This window comes from Electrona antarctica (assembly GCF_951216825.1).
Source record: "Electrona antarctica genome assembly, chromosome: 1".
Taxonomy (NCBI): Eukaryota; Metazoa; Chordata; class Actinopteri; order Myctophiformes; family Myctophidae; genus Electrona; species Electrona antarctica.
In genome coordinates, this window is record NC_136806.1 from 45,841,014 (window position 1) to 45,861,468 (window position 20,455).

General features: G+C 42.2%; 1 protein-coding gene across 2 annotated transcripts; it reads right to left on the bottom strand.

Annotated features, from left to right (window-relative positions):
- Window positions 1-5,099: 5,099 nt before the first annotated feature.
- fam199x (family with sequence similarity 199, X-linked) lies at window positions 5,100-19,359 on the bottom strand. 2 transcript variants are annotated; one of them, XM_079504414.1, is made up of 8 exons: window positions 19,207-19,359; window positions 14,742-14,917; window positions 14,075-14,294; window positions 13,631-13,789; window positions 12,908-13,069; window positions 12,446-12,629; window positions 10,218-10,321; window positions 5,100-9,754 (listed from the first exon to the last, which is right to left on the bottom strand). In XM_079504414.1, the coding sequence occupies exons 2-8, from the start codon at window positions 14,906-14,908 to the stop codon at window positions 9,581-9,583; spliced, it is 1,170 nt and encodes a 389-aa protein (XP_079360540.1). In that variant the 5' UTR covers window positions 14,909-14,917; window positions 19,207-19,359; the 3' UTR covers window positions 5,100-9,580. The 2 variants fall into 2 exon arrangements, with proteins under 2 accessions (XP_079360540.1, XP_079360539.1); XM_079504413.1 differs by having other exon boundaries at window positions 14,742-14,920; window positions 19,207-19,354.
- Window positions 19,360-20,455: the final 1,096 nt, after the last annotated feature.

The window sequence follows — 20,455 nt, forward strand, 5'->3', positions numbered from 1 at the left end:
GTTGGACTCAGGCTGCATCCCTGTCTAACTCCTCGGCTTTGGGGGAAAAAGTCTGTGTGCTTTTCGCCTATTTTAACTGCGCATTTGTTGTTAGTGTACATTGATTTTATGATGTCATAGGTTTTCCCCCCAATGCCACTTTCCAATAGTTTGTACATCAGACCCTCATGCCAAATTGAATCGAATGCTTTTTTGAAGTCGACAAAGCATGAGAATAATTTGCTTTTGTTTTTGTTTATTTGGTTGTCAATTAGGGTGTTTAGAGTGTAAATGTGGTCTGTTGTGCGATATTTTGGTAGAAAGCCAATTTGTGATTTGCTCAGGACATTGCTTTCTGTGAGGAAGTTTAAAATTCTGTGGTTGAGGATCATGCAGAGGATCTTTCCGAGGTTGCTGTTTACACAGATCCCGCGGTAGTTATTTGGGTCATATTTGTCTCCACTTTTGTGGAGTGGCGTTATCAGCCCTTGGTTCCATGCGCTGGGGAAGATCCCAGAGCTGAGCACGATATTTAGGAGTTTTAGTATGGCCAGTTAGAATTTGAGGTCGGTGAATTTTATCATTTCATTTAGAATACCGTCTGCCCCACAGGCCTTCTTGGTTTTAAGTGTTTTTATTTTGTCTTGTAGTTCTTTTAGGTTGATTTGGGAATCTAGTGGATTCTGGTAGTCTTTTATGGCTGACTCTAGGTTTTGTAGTTTATCTTTTATTTGTTTTTGCTCTTTGTTCTTCTCGATTGGGCCAAAGAGGCTAGAAAAATGGTTCACCCATATATCTCCATTTTGGATGGGTAGTTCGTCCTGTTTTAGCTTATTAAGTCTGTTCCAGTTTTCCCAGAAGCTGTTTGTCTGTATGGAATCCTCAATATCTTGCAGTTGGTTTCTAACATGTTGATCTCTTTTTTCTCTTACTGTATTCTTGTATTGTTTCAGTGTTTCCCCATATTGGAGACGTGTGTTGTGGTTGTCTGGGTCTCTGTGTTTTTGGTTTGATAGTTTCCTTAATTTTTTCCTGAGATTCTTGCAGTCATTATCGTACCATTTGTCATTCTCAAAAAAATTTCTGGCTTTCCTGTTTGATACTTTTAGGTTTGCTAGTGAGGCTGTTAGTTCAAATATATGATTGAGGCCTTCTACTGCCCTGTTTACACTTTCACTGTTTTCTTCAAAGGTTTTTTCTAGGAACTGATCCAGTTGTGATTGGACTTGTTTTTGCCTAATAGCATTTTGGAAAGCTTCTGCGCTATGTTCATTCCATTTGTAACGTTTTCTTATAGTATGTAGTTTGTTTGGCGTTTGTTCTTTGTGTCTGTGTGTTGATCTGTTTAAATAGGCTGTGGTTCTGTTGTGGTCTGACAGGGGTGTTTGCGGGCTGACTGTGAAAGCTCTGAGGGATGCTAGGTTTATGTCAGTGATAAAGTAATCTACCGTGCTGTTTCCCAGGGATGAGCTGAATGTATATCTACCGAAGGAGTCCCCTCGGAGTCTACCGTTAACGATGTACAGACCCAGTGAGCGACAGAGCTGTAGCAGTTGTGACCCATGTTTGTTTGTTGTTTTGTCGTGATTGTATCTCGGGGGACATGTTGGGGAGCTGATGTTTCCCCCTCCTGGTAAGTGTTTGTTTCCCTGTGTGTTGAGGGTGTCAGGCCCTTGTCCTGTTCTGGCATTTAGGTCTCCACAAATTACAATGTGACCGTGTGCCTGGAAACGGCTGATATCCTCTTCTAGTGTGGGGAAAAAGTCCTCTGTAAAGTAAGGGGATTCAATTGGGGGGATGTAGGTGGCACACAGGTAGACACACGCAGTGCACAACAGCGCGCGCGCACGCACGCACGCACACGCACACGCACACGCACACGCACACACACACACACACACACACACACACACACACACACCTCCCAGAAGAGGAGCATTCCATGTGGATGACGTTATGCTGTTGTTGTCAGACGCATTACCTCATCCTAATACTAGTCCCTGCCCATTGGGTGGTCTCGTACTCTCCTAGGAAATCCCACAGCCAATAGGCTGCTCTGCTTTATCAATGCAAACTCAGCATAAAGAAAGACATACACCGGTACCGGTGTTAACTCGTTCAATTGATTGATTGATTGAAGAATTTATTAACAGTTTGCAGAATTACAGTACATTTCAAGCACAAACTCAATACAAAGGCTGTTAACTGTGAGTGGACGACCCAATTAAGCATTACACTTGTTTCCAACAGGGTCCACCATGTTCAAATCATCAAAACATTTAGAGACGTACAAATAGACACTTCTATAGACAGAACAGGAATTCATCAAAAAGGAGGTAAAAAGGGAAAAGAAATATATACAGTGAGGGGAAAGAAGGGGGGGGCGGGGGGGGGGATTCAGATTTTACGGGGGCCAGTTTCGAATTGCAGCCATCCGTAGGTGCCCTTTGAGAGCGGTTTTGAAGGAGTCAAGGGATTCGCATGTCTTAATGACAGTTGGTAGGGCGTTCCACATTTTGGTGGCATAGGAGCGAAAAGAATTTAGTCCCTTGTTTGTGCCGAATCTGGGTTGTACATGGTTCGTTGCACTCCCTCTGGTGTTGTGGGTGTGGACTTCGTTAACATTAAGGAAGTATCTAGACAGGTACATGGGTATCTTGGTGGTGTATCGAATCTTGTGGACCAGACCCATTGCAAGATGCTGTACTCTGTCGTCGACCCTAAGCCATTCCAGCCTGTCGAAGTGGGCAGGGGTGAGGTGGGTTCGGGGGGCTAGATCAAGTAGGAGCCTGACCAGTTTGTTTTGGGAAGTCTGGAGCCTGGTTTTAAGGGCCTTTGAGGTGCTGTGGTACCAGGAGGTGCATGCATAGTCAAAGAAACCCTGTACAAGGGCTCCTGTTAAGGTCTTCAAGGTGTTTTTGTTGACCAGTGAGGAGATCCTGTAGAGGAATCTTGTTCTATGGTTGACTTTTTTGATTACGTTGGTGGCCATTTTATCACCGGAAAGATTAGCCTCCAGGATGGAACCTAGGTAGGTAATTTCATCTTTACGTGTGATAACATTGTCACCCACTTTAACCAAGAAGCCATTTGCCTTGCTGAGATTACTAATAGAGCCAAAGAGAATGGATTCAGTTTTTCCCAGGTGTAAAGATAGTTTGTTATCAGCGAGCCAGGTGCAGATTCTACCGAGTTCAGAGCTGAGGGCATTTTCAACCTGCAGTTTGTCCTTGTCCGAGACCAGCAGTGCTGAGTCATCTGCGAACAGGAACAAGTTGCAGTCACAGGCTGAAGTCATGTCGTTTACATATATTAGGAACAGTAGAGGCCCTAGTATGCTTCCTTGTGGAACGCCACAGCTCACTGGGAGGGGGGGGGGACAGTGTTCCGTTCACTTCCACCATCTGTTCTCTCCCCTCCAGGTAGGATTGCATCCAGCTCACTGATGTGCTATCGAAACCAATTGCTTTTAGCTTGTTAACCAGTATGGAGTGGTTCACGGTGTCAAAAGCCTTTTGGAGGTCCAGCATGACCATGCCGCAGTATTTGCCAGCGTCCACCTCTTGTTTGATGTGGTCGCTCAAATAGAGAAGACATGTGTCAGTGGAGTGGGATGTTCTGAAGCCAGATTGGAACTCGTACAATAATTTATTAGTGGCAAGATACTTTTCAACCTGTTCATAGACTATTTTTTCCATCACTTTCGAGATGGAACTAAGAATAGAAATAGGGCGGTAGTTGCCGGGGTCTAATTTACTCCCTTTCTTGTGCAAGGGGGTTACTTTGGCCAGTTTGAAATCTTGGGGGACCTGTCCCTGTTTGATGGAGAGGTTTACTATGTGGGTGATGATTGGAGCTATAGAGATGGCTGAGTCTCTGAGAAATTTGGAGGGAATGTTGTCATGGCCTGTGGCCTTGTGGGGTTGGAGGGCACTCAGTTTCTTAATTACCTCATCAGTTGTTACCATAACTAGTTTAAAATCGTCTTTACAAACACCTAGGTTTTTGTAGAAGGTTGTAATGTGCTCTACACCAAAGAGCCCAGAGTGGGAGGGCAGTTTGTTAACCAGAGTTGTTGCTATGTTTGTAAAGAAGATATTCAAGTAGTTGGCCACATCAAGGTTGTCAGTGATGAGAGTGTTGTCAGATTTGATGTTTATGTTCGAAAATCTGGTTTTTAGTTTCTGACCATAGCTTAGTTGATTGTTTAGTAGCTTCCAGAGCTCATGAGGATTGTTTTTGTTTTCCTGAGCTTTATCATTAATGAAGTTACTTTTAGCTGATTTGGTCATGGCAGTTACACTGTTTCGTAGCCCTGCGCACTTCTTGAAGAACAAAAACAAAGTACAAATTGTCTCTGAAACCTCATACAGTATGTCCAAAATTGTTACTTTTCAGGATTCAAATTCAAAAGCAGCAGATCTACAAGCTCAAATGAGCAAGTAGGGCATTAATCTATGAAAATGTTTCTGCCCCACAACAAAAAAAATAAACACAGCAGAGGGGAAATTGTTCTCCTTTTTCTTTTTTTTACATTTTTGCCATGGTAAACCAAACAAAGCCGGTTTTATAGTCTCGGCACAGAGCCTCACGTGATCCCGGAAGCGCTCGGGCGCACAGCTGCGCACTTACTGGGGAGCGCAGGCCCGGATTGGCCAACGGGAGAACCGGGAGCGAACCGCGACGCGAGTTTTTTATTCCTATGACGGGAGGGAATTTGGAGCGCTGTGATTGGTTGTCAGTGGAGTAGGAAGCGCTGGGCTGTGTTTTGGACCTGCACACAAGTGTTTATGCCTACTAGTACTCTATGACTAGTACTAACTGTCAGGTGGGTCACTGCTTTAATCTAATCAGGAGAGAGAAGAGAACCCCTTTTATTTAGATTTCCCTGATTATTTTTGTTTAATCATTTAACTTTATAGTGTAGGCCTATACTCTCTCTCCTGTTTGGAGGACACTGGCATCCCTATTAATACTTTAAGAGCTGGAGAGACAGAGACCCCTGTTACTAGTACTACTGAGTAAACACTCAATGATTACTGAGAATATACATTTATCAAAATTAACACTTTAACACACACACACACACACACAAACGTTTTTTTGAACACAAAGACCAATAGGGTGCCACAACCTCATTTTATTAAGTTTACAACACATCATAGTACAGTGGACCACAGTCAGAACTGCAGTCTCACCATTGATGCTTCTCCGGGTACATTATATCCAGTCAGCGGGTGAACATTGAATGAATTTCCATAATGAGTCTAATGACAGATATAGTAACAGAACATTAACAGAAATTCTGATAGACAATATCTGCAACAGGTGGAACCAAATTGACAGTTTGATTTGCAGTGGGTGGCACCACCATTTTAGTATTCTAACTTAAACCCATGCTATACCAACAGAAAATAGGAGCGCATGTACAATTTCAACTTCATAATAGGGAAGAATGCTTAATTTTCATTCAACTTAGGTTAAAGTGGATACATGGGTTCTCGTTAAAAAAAAAGAAAAAATCCCCAGAGACCTGGCCAGGTCATAACAGTGGCTCTGGATTTATATCATTTCCTGTTGGGTTTTCATTCTAGCTGTCTGGTCAGGGACGACTTGAAATATCAAGTGACTGTGATTAACTACTGACATTATAAAACTCATAGCAGCATTGGTCCCCAGGACCAGTTGAAAACCATCCATGGGCTCTAGATATCATAGGTAGGCTGGAGGAATAAGAAATAGAAAAACAGGCCAGTGTTTGAGGATGGATGAGGTTATGTATTGCTCTCCAACATCATTAGTGGATTTGCTCAATATTTCAACCAAGACACATTTTCTGTGTATATAGAAACATCTGTGAACCCACGTTTAGTTGTCCCATAAATGGAGAAACATTAGGCGAGAGATAGGAATTAACTGGCACCATGTATACATAGACAACTGGCTCTGTTGCATCGCACAGCAGATAATCACCTTTTATCCATCTCAAATTTATTTTCATTTCACTAGTCAAAATAGAATTCTAATTCATCACTACTGAATGCACAAGAATCTTTTTTTCATCTCTGTAATTGCTTCAAGCAATAACATAAAGGAGAAATAAAGCAAAGGCCCACTATACAGAAAACATTAGAAAGCAAAGCAGATTTGTTGTGGGACAGTGTTATAAAGGAGAAGTACTACAATAACTAAAGAGCAAACTATTGACAAAACATTACCCTCAAGAAATCGGATGACATTTAACCTGAAACTCCAGGTGCTTTATCAATATTGTGTTGTTTAATGTTACATTATACCAATGTAAATCAACATATGCAAATGCTCAAGTAGAAACCAGTTCAACTTAACAGTCACACAGATCGAACACTGATGACAGCCAAAATTGCTTGCTGCCATTTAGAGACGAGAGCAAAACAAAAAAGTACTATAACAATGAAAATCTTAAGCTCATCTCTCTCCTTTATACTCAAAGAACTCAAGGATACAAAGAAAATAGAACAAAAAAGTAATAGGTATTCTGGAACACAAACAACTGGCATAAAGCAATGTTGAAATTCTTATGGTGGTCAAATAATTTGGGGGTTTGGGGATCGACACTCAAACATGCCAACCGACACCATGACAAATTAGGCCTGAGTTGAGGGAAAGACCCCTGATGTATGAGATAAAAAAAAATCCAATGCATCAAATGAATATGCAATATCAAAAATAATGTGAAGTCGACAGCAATTGACTACTCTTGCACCATTCAAAAGTAGTGCATGTAGTTCACTACCTTGTTATGAGCGTTATGTACAGATCAAAGGTAAAGTTCAGATTCTCAAACTTCTAGAGTTATGACATTTTAAAGGAAATATACTGTTATCCAACATTTATTTACAAGAACAAAGCCATTTTTATTTATATTTTTTAACTTTTTTGCAAATAATGCTAGTTGTTAGTTCACCAGTATTCGTGCAATTTTGTGGTGATGTTTTTAGCATGCAATGTTTCAGTACTCCCTCTAAGCCTTATAGATGAAATGGAACCACATCCCTCAGCAAGCTGGATGATTTAGAGACATTTGCCCATGTATTTACAGGTTTCAGAAATCCTTAAATTTCCACATTATGTAGTTTTGTAATTGTGAGTTTAAATAGTTCACATTTCTTGTCCTGACTTCTGCTCACCTTAATTCCAAATTCACCTATCTAACTGGAAAAGTGCTTTGCTGTGTTAGATCAGGTAATTACTTAACTAATCCAGAGGTTTTTTTTATTCATTTAAGAGCTGTGAACAATCCCTCTTCTCAAATGTGATCACTTAGTTGCAAGTGTTAAAATGTGCTTAGTCTTTTAACAAAGCTAACCCAATTTTACCCATTTCCTCCATTTGTGCTGTACCCAGTTTGAGTATTTCCTATTCTGTTGAAGATACCTTTAAGTCAAGTACGACAAAAGTTTGAACTTTGGACAGCACATGCATGCAGAAAATCCAGGGCGCTGCCCCCACCAAACATCTACATTTTCTCCATATAACAGGAGAATGACACTTCCAGCACATAGTGCTTTTACGCCTAGTGTTCCGTTGCTCATTTCATTAGTTGAGCCGCAATACTTGCAATGTGACTGTGTATATGTACAGTGTGTCATTCTGTAAGCAAAATTGTCTACCAGACCGTAACCCCAAACTACGCCACTGCGCCAGCATGTATTGATAACTGTGATATAATTAAAGCCAGCATTTTTCCCTGTTAGCTCTTATTTTGAAAAGCCACATTTCCAGACTTCCGGTCTTGATCTTATGTTAGGAAGTTGGACGATGTGTGGTCACGTCCAGTTTATCAAACGGAGCCAACAGAGTCTAATGGAAGGCATCACAGAGTCTGCTCTGGGCCGTGGAAAAACCTTGTTTTGACCAAAAATGCCATCTGGGATTAGGAATAGGAGATACAGGCGATTGAAAGAAACAGATAAGAGTGGATGTTTATGGGCACGACGATCAAGATGGCGTGATGCGGTGTTATTGACAACAGCTAGCAACCAGGTGCCAACATGAGTAGCATTATGACTTGATCAATCAAAAGCACTATAAAACACCAATTGCCATACATCAACGGCAATGGCGTGGAGCGTAGCATTTATTAATTGCTGTAGATCAACGCTAATGACATGATAACTGTTAAGCAGGCTAGCAAGGCTACAGTATATGATGGCTAATATCTATTCAAGCATTATAATATCCAAAGGTTTTCTAATTACTAGCAATAACATGCTAGAAGCATTAGCAAGCTATGCCATGGACAATAGATAACGTCAGCATTGTCTATACATAATGTGTATGGAAATGACTATTTGTAAGCAGGCCGTACAGAAGTCATTTTGTATCATGAGTATTCTGACCCCACTGTACTTGTCAAGTGGGGTAGTGTGGTGGTCCAACCACCAACTTTTTGGAGGGATGTAAATGCCACCAGGGAAAAAAACAAACAAAAAAGCCTTATCGGACAAATTTTAAAACATTTGAAACCCTTTTTAGGAAACTACTTGTTCAAACTTTCAACTTTCAGTCAAAGTCAAATCAAAGCAATAGTGGGTTTTTTTTTAAAGGATAATTGATATACACATCATTATTTGATTACAGTTCTACACCTCAAAAAAAATACGTGAAAACATAAGGGTACAAGACAGGGGGGCCCTTCCCAATACAGTCCAAAAAACAATCACCAGGAAATCTCATTTGAAAGCCATGGCTATTCAAACTAGGGCTCCTGAATGCCATTCAAGTTCTTAAAAGGGATAGTTCAAACAAAACCAAAAGAAATCTATCAATTACTCACCCCATGGAGAATTGGATTCATGGATATTTTTGTTTTTGTTGCATTCAACAATAATTTGATGACCAGCAGTGGTTCCCTATGGAGACACAAAGGAGACTCTGTCTCCATCAACTACTATTAGCTGCTGGACTCTTGTCTAATTGTGATCATTTCAAATGCAGAAGATATGCCATCACTGGCTGCTGCCAAGACATCTCCTGCAAGCAGCTGTTAACCACTTAAACCCTATAGTTGACTGGAGTCCCCCAGGGCTCTACACCAAATCTTTGCCAAAGATAACACATCAACAAGAAGCTCACAAGGTTGCAGATGAGACATTTGTGCCAAATGTTCACCCCAAAATAGGGATGCTAGGGTTCATGTGGTTAAAGCTCCTTTCATTCACCTATGTAAAGTAATTGAAAGAGAGGTACCGGTAAGATGAAGTACATTTAAGTAAACACTACTAGCCATTATGGATAATCCGAAATGGTGTTTATTGTTTTATTACATAATGTATCACACATTATGTATCAGCTCAGCGTTTCCGCTTACGTTGTAACAAACAAGTATTAGTTAATTTAAGGGATTTGTAATTTTAACAATCATCTGAGAAGGCTTTTTCTTTGTGCTGGCGGTATATACACTCCTCTAGAAAGGTAGGACCCCGCTTCATAAGTTAAGTGCATGCCTGATGCATCTGTCTTAGGCTATGTGTTAGCGTCACCTATGAAGCGAGCTATGCGGCAGCGGCCATGTGGTGAGAGGACAGACGTAGAGGGAGCACTGATTGGTTCACTGGTGTCACATGAGCACATCAAGGTCATCCCCGCGGTCGTCCTCCTCGTTGACGCGGAGAGACAGGACCTCCTCGTTGAGGAAGAGGCCACTTAGACGCTCCTTCCTTGCCTGTCGCTGCTCCTTGAGCTGACGCTTCCTCAGGGCTTTCTGCTGGAGCTTTCTCTGCTTAGAACGCTTCTACAGAGGGACACACATGCATATCTACTGTTATGCTATTGGTTCTGTTATTTGGATTACAATGTGTGGAGTCTGGACCCAATTGATTTGGCACTAATGTGAAAAGAATACCCAAATAAAGCAAATCGGCTTAAACTACTTATTAAATGAAAGGAGAAGCAGCTCAGTGGCCTTGTGGTTAGAGTGTCCGCCCTGAGACTGGAAGGTCGGGGTTCAATCCCTGGCCGGGTCATACCAAAGACTGCTTGGCACTTAGCATCAAGAGTTTGACTGGGGTAAGTCCCTGCGACATACTAGGGGGGGTATTTGTACATCATACAGCTGCCTCACGCTACAGAAACAGCTAGGCTAGGCTCCTGCCCTATCATAGGGTTTGCTTACTTAACAGATTGTGTTGTTTTTTTTTTAAGTGTTGCGTGGGCACACAATGTGTTAAGAATGCCAACAATTGCACACAACTTACCTTAGAATCTCTAATGCGTTCTGCAGCACTGGACAGGTTGCCATCACTGTGAGCTCTGCTGATGTTTGCTACACTGCCTCCACTACAGGCTGATGCTGGACCACCTGAAACATGGTTAACATGAACAATTACTCGTTAAATTACCCCTTTTTCTGTTATGCCAATGAATTCCTCCCACCTGCTATTTTTAATACATAGTACTATAAATATTACTGTGTAAACAAACTCAATGAGTCACTTCCTGACCTACCGAAAACAAATGCTTTTATCACACATGATGAACAATAAAGTTTTGAGTGCATTCACACACTACATACTGGCAAGCAATGAGTGTGTTGCGAGTTCTCTGCCACACGCCTCACCTATGTGTGTCTGGTCATGCTGAGACAGTGACAGAGCACATTGGTTCAGTGCAGCACTCCTACTCCCTCTTAACCCACTTTCATAATTATGATAACAGCGAACAGTTTAACCTATACTATAATGTTCTCTGGATGGATTATAATCGCATCTTTGATGTATTTACAAACTGAACTCCCTAGACAATCAGTGACCTCCAGGAAAGTCTGGGTGGCAACCAAGAAAGGTCGGTGACGCTGGAGAGACAGCTGACCTCCAGGAAAGACTGGCAGGGTAACAGGGGCCAGCAACCCCTGTTGCAGCACTCGCAAAAGGGCACCACGCAAGCTACAGATCGTACAAATGAGCAATACCCCCAGAGTCTCCCGAGAAGAGGGGAGTAAGAGAGACTCGCTAGGACAGATTCAATGGCAACAACGACGACAGTGACACAGATGCAGAGAAGGCTCAAACAACCCACTTTGACTCTAAAACAGAGTAAGGGCACGTGTGGACAAGGACGGATGCATGCACACCACACAGACTTATAGTCTGGTGAGACGTAGGAGGACCCTAGGCAGGACGCAAACCACAGTCCTAGAGACCTCCAAGTGCCTGTTGGCTCTGGCATAGAGAAAGGACAATAGCTGGAAGCCTGAATGAGAGGGGCAGTGATTTGGCCAATCACTGCAGTGCTGACCCACCAACTGGAGTGTTGTGGTTAAGGGTTGAAACACTCTAAGAAGGTTGGGGACCACCTGATGACCTCTCTTCTTCTATTCTAATATTATAAATAATAAAATCACATTTTTAATGGGATTATATATATATATAGTATATAAACTGGTATATATATATATATATATATATATATATATATATCACTAGTTTGTATAGACTTGCAGTGGATTCGAAAACCTACACTCAGCAGTGGTGGACAGGTAATCCGTCCTTTTTATCAATCTCCGTCTTGAGCGCTACTAATTGATTGAACGGAGAACTCTGTCCTTGCCGCTCAGGGTGTTAACAGCTGGTGCAGAACAAAAAAATATAAAGAAACATCCCTAGATTCTAGGTGTCGTTTCTTCCAGGAACATGTATAACATGTGAAAGGGAAATTTAACAGGGTTCAAGACTTAACATTTTATTCTGGAACAGTTCTGCCACTACACTATTTTTTTTTTGCAGTTAGTGACAGTAGCATATCCTTTTAAAGATAATAAAATGTGCTACCAGTTTCTGCTGAGTGTTGTCTAACCTCAGGTGGTGGGAAATGCGACATCATTGTTAATGTTTTGTGACCAGGCAGCAAGTATGCCCTAAAACCTGTCTGGCTTGGCACTTTGCAATGGAGATGGCAGTCATAGTATATACTATAACGCACAAGAGACAGAAATAAATGCTGGAGAGAATGATACAAGTCAGGAAATGTGCTTGTGTATGTTAGGACTGGACAATATTGAGAAAATGTGCAGTGCAATACACTTGTTGGATATTGCGATGGCTCCCCATTGTCAGCATTGTAAACGGCTGGATATCGGACATGTCATTACTGTGTAGGCAGGGCCCGAAGGAGAAAGGGGTTTATATCTGCTCTCAACTTTCTGGTTTCATGAATCTAAGCTGTTCTTATGTTGCTTTTGTGTTGTATTTTGTTTTTCGAACCCACGTCTAATGCAGTTTAAACCGCAAATAGGCAAATGAGTTTACAAAGTAGCCATCGATACCTCTACTTGGTAATGATTTTCCACAATCTGCTACTTGGAAATAATGAAGGGGCCTGTATTAAAGGAGATGCTGCATTATTAGACTTTGCTAGCACCACTACCACTGATGATGTTTTCAGCACTGCTACTATGAGCCGATGACCTTGAGACCAACAACCTCACCTGCTATCGAGTTAGATGCCGTAGAACCAGTAGATGAGCTAGCAGAGCTGACCATGCTAGCATTGCTGCTGCTAGCTCCACTGATCCCGCTGGTACTGGCACTGCTGTGGCCACTCCTTTTCCAGCTCTCCCTGGTGGTGCTGGCTCGTTGTCTGGGGCTGTGCTCCCTGATATAGCTACGTACCTAAAAACCACAGCACTTCAAATATCAAGGCTGAGCCAAGCTAAAATCTCAGAACACTGTATAGACGCCGTACTCGTATATAGGCTTTGTTGTCTTTAGTAGACTGTTTTTTTGTTGAAATGGAATATTAATATTTTTTAGACACATACTGTGAATATTTTTACATGTTAGAAAAAAACAACTTTATGAATACACATTTGCAAACCTTAATAAATAATTGTGACCATGATAATGACAATAATAAATCTAATACTGTGATGGTATCTGTTGGCCCGCACCTGTTTTAGTTTCTCATCAGTGAGGCAGTTGAGCTCGATGATGAATTCACTGTCAGTGGGAGAGATCTGGGCACAGGGGTCGATGATCTTAATGATATCCAGCTGCTCTCTCAGCCCCATCTCTGTGCTCACCTTGCGACTCAGGTATTCTATGTATTCAACCTTGAGGTGAAAGCACACAAAGATACACACATGAACCCTCTTTGAGCAGTTTAAGCATCTCTGTCATGGTCTTTAAGACTCGGATACTCAGTAGATGCAGAGATACAAACATGTACATTATTTCCAACACAAACAATTGGAACTCAATATTGACTTATATGGTCCTGGGAGAACTAAAGGGCAAGAATCTTAAAATCATCTGAATAGTATGGTTATCAATAGTTTTCCCCACAACACAAAGACTTCGGCAAAGTCAATTGTGCCACAAGCCCACAACCTTCAAATATATTTTTATTTAATCATTTGAAAATACAACCTTGCTGACAGATCCTAAGGATCAGAAATATCTGGAATCTAGATAAGGTTGCAATTTGATACACACTTGCAATTTGATACACTTCTGTGTGACATCACTGAAGCCATCAGCTTGCATTGCAAGGAGAGGAAAATATCACAAAGTAAACTATCACACTGGATCAACTACATGTTCCCTCCATTTCCTGGACTCCTATAGCATCACGTGCTTCGACAGTTCAGTGATTACAGGGTGGTGTTTTGTACCTGTTCGTCATTTGTCATGGCGCTCCAGGGCAGCTCATCTAGATTGCGGTGAGGGTGGGGCTTGGCCTTCCTCTTGGAAAACAGACAGGGTGAACTGGGCACACTTGGGATGATATCAGAAAGCACATCACTGCCACTGGCGATGTCACTTCCTGGCAACTGGGAGGATAACATGAAGCCGACAAATTGTGAGAATCAAGAAAATACTTGAAATGTAAAAGTGGAAACACTACATCTTTGATTTCTAGATCAAGACCATTACCAGCAACCACAATTATTCTTCATGCACACAATTTAAGCTGCAGGTCTAGTATGTCAGTTTAAATTAGGGGTGTCAACGGTTAGCTGTTCACTAAAAATAGCTGAATATGCTCATCAGCTTATTGGTAAATTTGCATAATAATATATTAGTCCAAGAGTTGTTAGGTCAAGCTACCAACCTACCTGCCACTCAAACTCACTATCTGACCAATCCCAGTAGGTGCTGATAGATGAGGATACATCACTACAAACACTTCCCTCTGGAAACAGGTCCAGGGATGTTAGCTCTTGGTCATCCAGAAGGGAGTAACAGTCATCCTGGTCCCCCACTGAGACAGAGGAGAAAAGTTCCTCACTGCACTCTGAGCTGGCAACACTGGTTCCACATGAAGTAAGGTTCCACCTTCAGGGTAAAATGTCAAAGGGGACAAAAGTGTGAGACACGCTTATTATCCCAAATCGATTTAGATGTGAATATTTTACTTTTCCAAAATTGTCCTTTTTGTCAGGTATATGCTAGCCCCTTTCGGTACCCTCTGTTAGCTTTTCTGAATTGTGGACGTCGCTACCCTAGGGTCCCTCGTAGCTTATTCCACCCTCTATAGGATGTAGATTTACATACTCTCTGTTCACGGAGACCTGGTCGGTCGCTTGAGTGTTGGTGAGATGTTTCAAAGATGCATACAACAGCTTTAGGAGACCGCCGCAACGTGTGCGAAGCGGCGTTAACCGCCGTTGCCGTTAAGTATTTTTTTGAAGTTTTGCTTCGCTGAAATTTTTGAATTTTTTAAACATATTTTGAAACATACACACACACACACACACACACACACACAATATTAGAGCTTACCTATTAGTGTGGAAGCGGCGCAGAGGGTCTGTCCTGTGACAGGATGACAGCTGACAGCCAAAGTCACTAACATCCAGTGTTCCCACATCACTGAGGGTGGCTCTCTGGGAGAGCAGAGGGAAGGGCTCCTCAGGGGCCAAAAACTTCTCATACAAAGCATCAGACATGGCTGCCTGCTGCTGAAACAGATGGAGGAGCAATATATAAATATAATACAAATAACATGCATTTTAAAACTGCTTTTAATATTTAATATCATATTGTCCCTCAAAGTTAGTTCTAATGGTTTGAGCCTCAATCACCACTCTGTCATTTCTTTCTGGACTTTGAAGCAGTTTTAGCTGCAGTACCACAATGTCCTGAGGTGGTGGGGGTGCCGATATTATATTATAATACTGATGCTAGATAAAACCAGGCTTGTTTCCATTCCATGCCAGCTTGGAAAATCAACAATGGTGGACATTGTAAACAAAGTGGAAATGCAAATTTGGAACTGAAGACTGAAGAAGAGGAGGCATTATACAAAGTAGGGTGACATTGATGACATCAAGATGAGGACAAAAATCAGTTGAGCTGTTCCTGAGAGCAATTTCCATTAAAGCACCCATATGATATGAAAGCCTGATTGTTCAAAATTGGTTATTTGTGGGGATTGAAAACACATATGGGAGCTCCAAAAACACAAAAGAAATTGAAAAAGTTGAATTTTATGTTATAGGTCCTTTAAAAAAAAAGTGTGAACTGTGAACTATATATTGCTAAAAGACAAGTCTAAATGGTGGTTTGGGTGTACAGAATATCAACTTTACTCGAGATATAGGGGGGAATGCATGACATGATTGTTTCAGGTAGGAGACCAACACTTAACACAAACACGCATGTTTGTTAAATAAAAATCTTTAATATGTTTGTCTCCAGAAAAACTAAATTAAATTGATAAGAAAGGGTACAGAGTCCGGTGTTCCATATCTAGTGGTTACGCATCCGATTGTTTGTGGAATCTCACTTGTATGAAACAGTGACAACATGCACTTACACACACAGTTAGAATGACTGTAGTGTGGCTGTAGGAAATGGTGTATTTGATCTTATGTGTCTGTCCAGGTGTGAACGTTGGGAACAGCATAGCCATCATAATGTGTAGACTTTGTAACCAGTAAGACATCGTAAGGGCAAGAAGCGACCGCAGGTTGCGGGGAAACAGACTTTAAAAAATAGTCTGTAAATCTGGCAATGTATACCACACACACACACACTTCGAGACACTACCAAACTGATCAGAGTTTCAGCTGTGCTGGACATCAATTGAGCCAGATGTATCACAACTGAACTGGCTTTGTGTTTCACATGGTGTGACTATACCAACATCATTGACTTGTTTGTACAGTCATTAAGTGATCAGTTGAACGCTTATTTGTTTGTTTGAAAACAACGGATCACAGTCACAAACTCACAACCTGACATGACACTGCCTGCTAGGTAGACACCTACAGTAGGACACTGCCTGCTAGACAACAGCAGGTGGTGCTGTTTTATGCTCTGCAAAGAGATATGTACAAGGCTTGGGCCGTGGCTCAGCGGTCCAGGCACCTTGGCTGGTAATCCAGTCTGGCAGTGTGCCGCCCCCCCCCCCCCCCCCCCCATTTCCTGTCAGCCTACTGTCTGTCCCTCCATAAAAAAAATAAAGGTGAAAGCCACAAAAAAAACATTAAAAAAAAGAAAAAGATATATGTCCACTGTCACTTTGCTCGATATTTGTAATGAAAAGATGAATTCTGTATTTGTCAGAGTTCACAGAAGAGTTTGTGTTTCATGGTGCGTCTATAACATCATAGTCTAGTAGCCTGCCCATAGAGCCCCATTGTGAACCCGGACATGTTGAGTACACCAACATTTATGTTCTAAATGTTTAGTATGGGTCCCCAGCATGTAGAAACTGCCGGATGCTAACTTGCATATGTTGGGCAATTTTCATAATTGGCATAATCTGTGACTATACCATTAACAACCTATAGACGGCCCACCGCGGTCCCGTCGCTAGTCGCATTAGAATTAATCATAGCTCCCGTTGTTGCCGATCGCCTGGAGTGTTTTGGCTGGGCGCTGTCTTTTCTTTTTTTTTTATGTTTCTTTTATTTGGAAAAATATAGAATGCATATTTCTTAGACATAGAAAAAGTCATTAGTGCATTTCCCAGGTCCCCCCCCCCCTTTTTCCCTCCCTCGTCCCCCGGTCCCATGTCATCCCCCTCCAAGTGACTCCATCTCCAATGTGGCACTATGATTTAATGGATTAAATAACCCCAGGCGTTCGGGGTGTTAACATGGTCATATAACATGGCTTAACATGGCTATGGTGTTCCCGATGTTCACACCTGGAGTGGACAGACACGTAAGATCAAATACATAATTTGATCTTAAGGCAGTCGTCAGCGCATTATAGAGTGACAGGTAGAGCACTGCTCCACAGGTTTTTAGAACGGTGCCTCCACTCCAATACGCAGCTATGTGTGTCTGTCTGTCTGTCTCTGTATGTCCGAGCACGGAAAGCTGCAACACGGTAAAGGCTCATTCATAAGATGGATTTTCGGTGGTGAGGTGAACACCGCCCCGGTGGTGAGCTGACCACCAGAGCTGAAATAACGTTGAGTGGTGGTGAGTAAAAACAGAGAGAAGGGCTGGGGCGGTGGCTTGCTCTTCACCACGGCTCGTGACGTCATGTTGTAGTTCGTGGTCACCTCACCACCGAAAATCCAGACTATGAATGAGCCTTAAAGGACCACTTCACCACTTTTCAACTTCTCTTCCTATAATTGGTCCTCACTAATGTTCATGATAAAACACCACCATTTTTTCCTACTCAGTCTGTGTCTCATAGGAGGGCTTTGGGCAGTTCGGACACCCGTCCACCAGTGACATCATCATTAGGCAGATTTTTTTTAAACAAGATTTGTTTTAAAATATATTTAGATTTGTATTATCGTGAGAACGATGGCTTCAACTTTTGCATTGCACCTTTTCAGGAAAAGAAAGCCTGCCGTTTCTATTAGCTTGGATTCACCATCGATGATGTCACTGGTGGACGGGTTTCTGAACTGCCCAAAGCCCTCCTATGAGACACAGACTGAGTAGGAAAAAATTGTGGTATTTTATCATGAACATTAGTGAGGACCAATTATAGGAAGAGAAGTTGAAAAGTGGTGAAGTGGTCCTTTAACTCTGTCGCTTCTCGACCGTTTCGGAAGCGGGCGACTCGCCGGAACCGGGCCGGGCCCCTGGATGTTGCAGGGATCCCCATACGGTACAGTAGCACCGCTCACTTCACACAGGTGTGATCTTTTTTGTTCATTACGAAGACGAATCCCACACACTGATTTTATTTATTTTCATCATTCTAACTGTGTTCACTGTTTTATAAGTGCATGTTGTCAACTTGTCACTGTTTCATACAAGTGAGATAATGAGATTCCACAAACAATCGGATGGACATGTAATGAATGATCTATATTGGATATGGAGATATGGAACACCGGCCCAATCCTAAATGTTTCTAATTGATTATAGATTGCAGGAATAAACAAATCACAATTCATCTAAATATTTAAACCTCCCGAGTCCTATCCGAGCAGTCTGCTTCAAAGGCTCGTTATATAACGATACAGACAAGGACTCATTAAGTTTGGCTTAGCTCTGGTCCATAGCTCTAATGACTTCAGGGCTATGGATCAGAGCTACGTTTGGCTAATATTCGAAACCATTTTTAAGTAAACAATGTAAAGTTATGTGGGTTGGTGCATGATTGACTAACTGTACACACGCCTGATTCAACGTGAATAAAACACCGTCACAGCTCAAAACGTGAATGCATGCATTGCATTTACAAATAGAACAGTAAATACTGCTTAAACGCTGCGCTAAGGTATGTTGTTGACCGCGTCATTATCGCTGACGTTTGTTAGCGAAAACTAGCTAGGATGCTAATATTTTGCTACAAAACAAACATGTCATCCGTGCTGATCAACACACGGTCATTCATGGCAGCACATTGGGACATTTAAAACCGTAAAACAGTTGCAGCAGACAGAAGGTTGTGGTTAAAGTCTGAGTCAAACACACGCAACGTTAAAGAAGTAAGCTAGTGAGAAAGAAGACGTTTAGGGAGATTTATAATTAGTTGTACGCCGGTGTCGCGCACCAAAAACACCGATCTACAAGCTCTCACCGTCTTGTAGCCTGGTCGCAGCGCAACGCGTGCCGAGCTTGTAAATCGCGTATTTTCGGTGTGCGACAAACTGTAAACCAGCCATTAATACTAACCCACTAGCGTTACGTTACCAAACGAGAGACACACACACACACACACAGTGACAGACACAACTATCTCCAACGATGAAACGAAGTCTCTCAACGTCTAATATCAAAACGTCCAATGCAGCATTTTGAACTCAAACTAAAGGATTACCAACCTTTTTTGTCGTTCAGAGAACAACCTTTTCTATCACCTCCATTAGCAAATCCTTTCTTTTCAACGGATGCCGATTGTAAACTCACGTGACGTCACCTCCAGACACCGCGAGACTGGGGACCACTGTTGCCAGATTGTGTGAGAGAAATCAGCAGCCAGGTCTATGGTCTACAAGCCCAAAACCAGCGACATGAGCACGTTAAAGGACCACTTCACCACGTTTGAACTTATCTTCATATACTTTTTTTGATTGATTGAAATATTTATTAACAGTTTGCAGAATTACAGTACATTTCAAGCACAAACTCAATACAAAGGCTGTTAACTGTGAGTGGACGACCCAATTAAGCATTACACTTGTTTACAAGAGGGTCCACCATGTTCAATTCATCAAAACATTTAGAGACGTACAAATAGACACTTCTATATAGACAAAACAGAACAGGAATTCATCATAATGGAGGTAAAAAGGGAAAAGAAACATATACAGTGAGGGAAAAAGGGGGTGGGGGGGGGATCAGATTTTACGGGGGCCAGTTTCGAATTGCAGCCATCCGTAGGTGCCCTTTGAGAGCGGTTTTGAAGGAGTCAAGGGATTTGCATGTCTTAATGACTGTTGGTAGGGCGTTCCACATTTTAGTGGCATAGGAGCGAAAAGAATTGAGACCCTTGTTTGTGCCGAATCTGGGTTGTACATGGTTCGTTGCACGCCCTCTGGTGTTGTGGGTGTGGACTTCGTTAACATTAAGGAAGTATCTAGACAGGTACATGGGTATCTTGGTGGTGTATCGAATCTTGTGGACCAGACCCATTGCAAGATGCTGTACTCTGTCGTCGACCTAGCCTGGTTAATAAACCAGACCGAATCAGCCGTTGGCAAAAAAAAATTGCCTACCAGCGGATTACGGTCTGGCGAGGCTCAGTAGCACGCCTCTTTCCTACAACCGAGAACAGGTCGGACCAATCGGGACACGGTATGCAATATGGGCGGGCTTTGGTACAGTGACGTTCAATGCTTGAGACTTTTGACTGACAGTAGCTCTGACCAATTGCGTCAAAGAGAAAATGTTTGAACCCCCCCCCGGGAAATGAAATCCAAGTGGAGCCAGCCCAGACTAATATACCGCGACAGTGTTGTGTGATATTAGTCTGGCTTATTAGCCAGGCTATCGTCGACACTAAGCCATTCCAGCCTGTCAAAGTGGGCAGGGGTGAGGTGGGTTCGGGGGGTGAGGCCAAGTAGGAGCCTG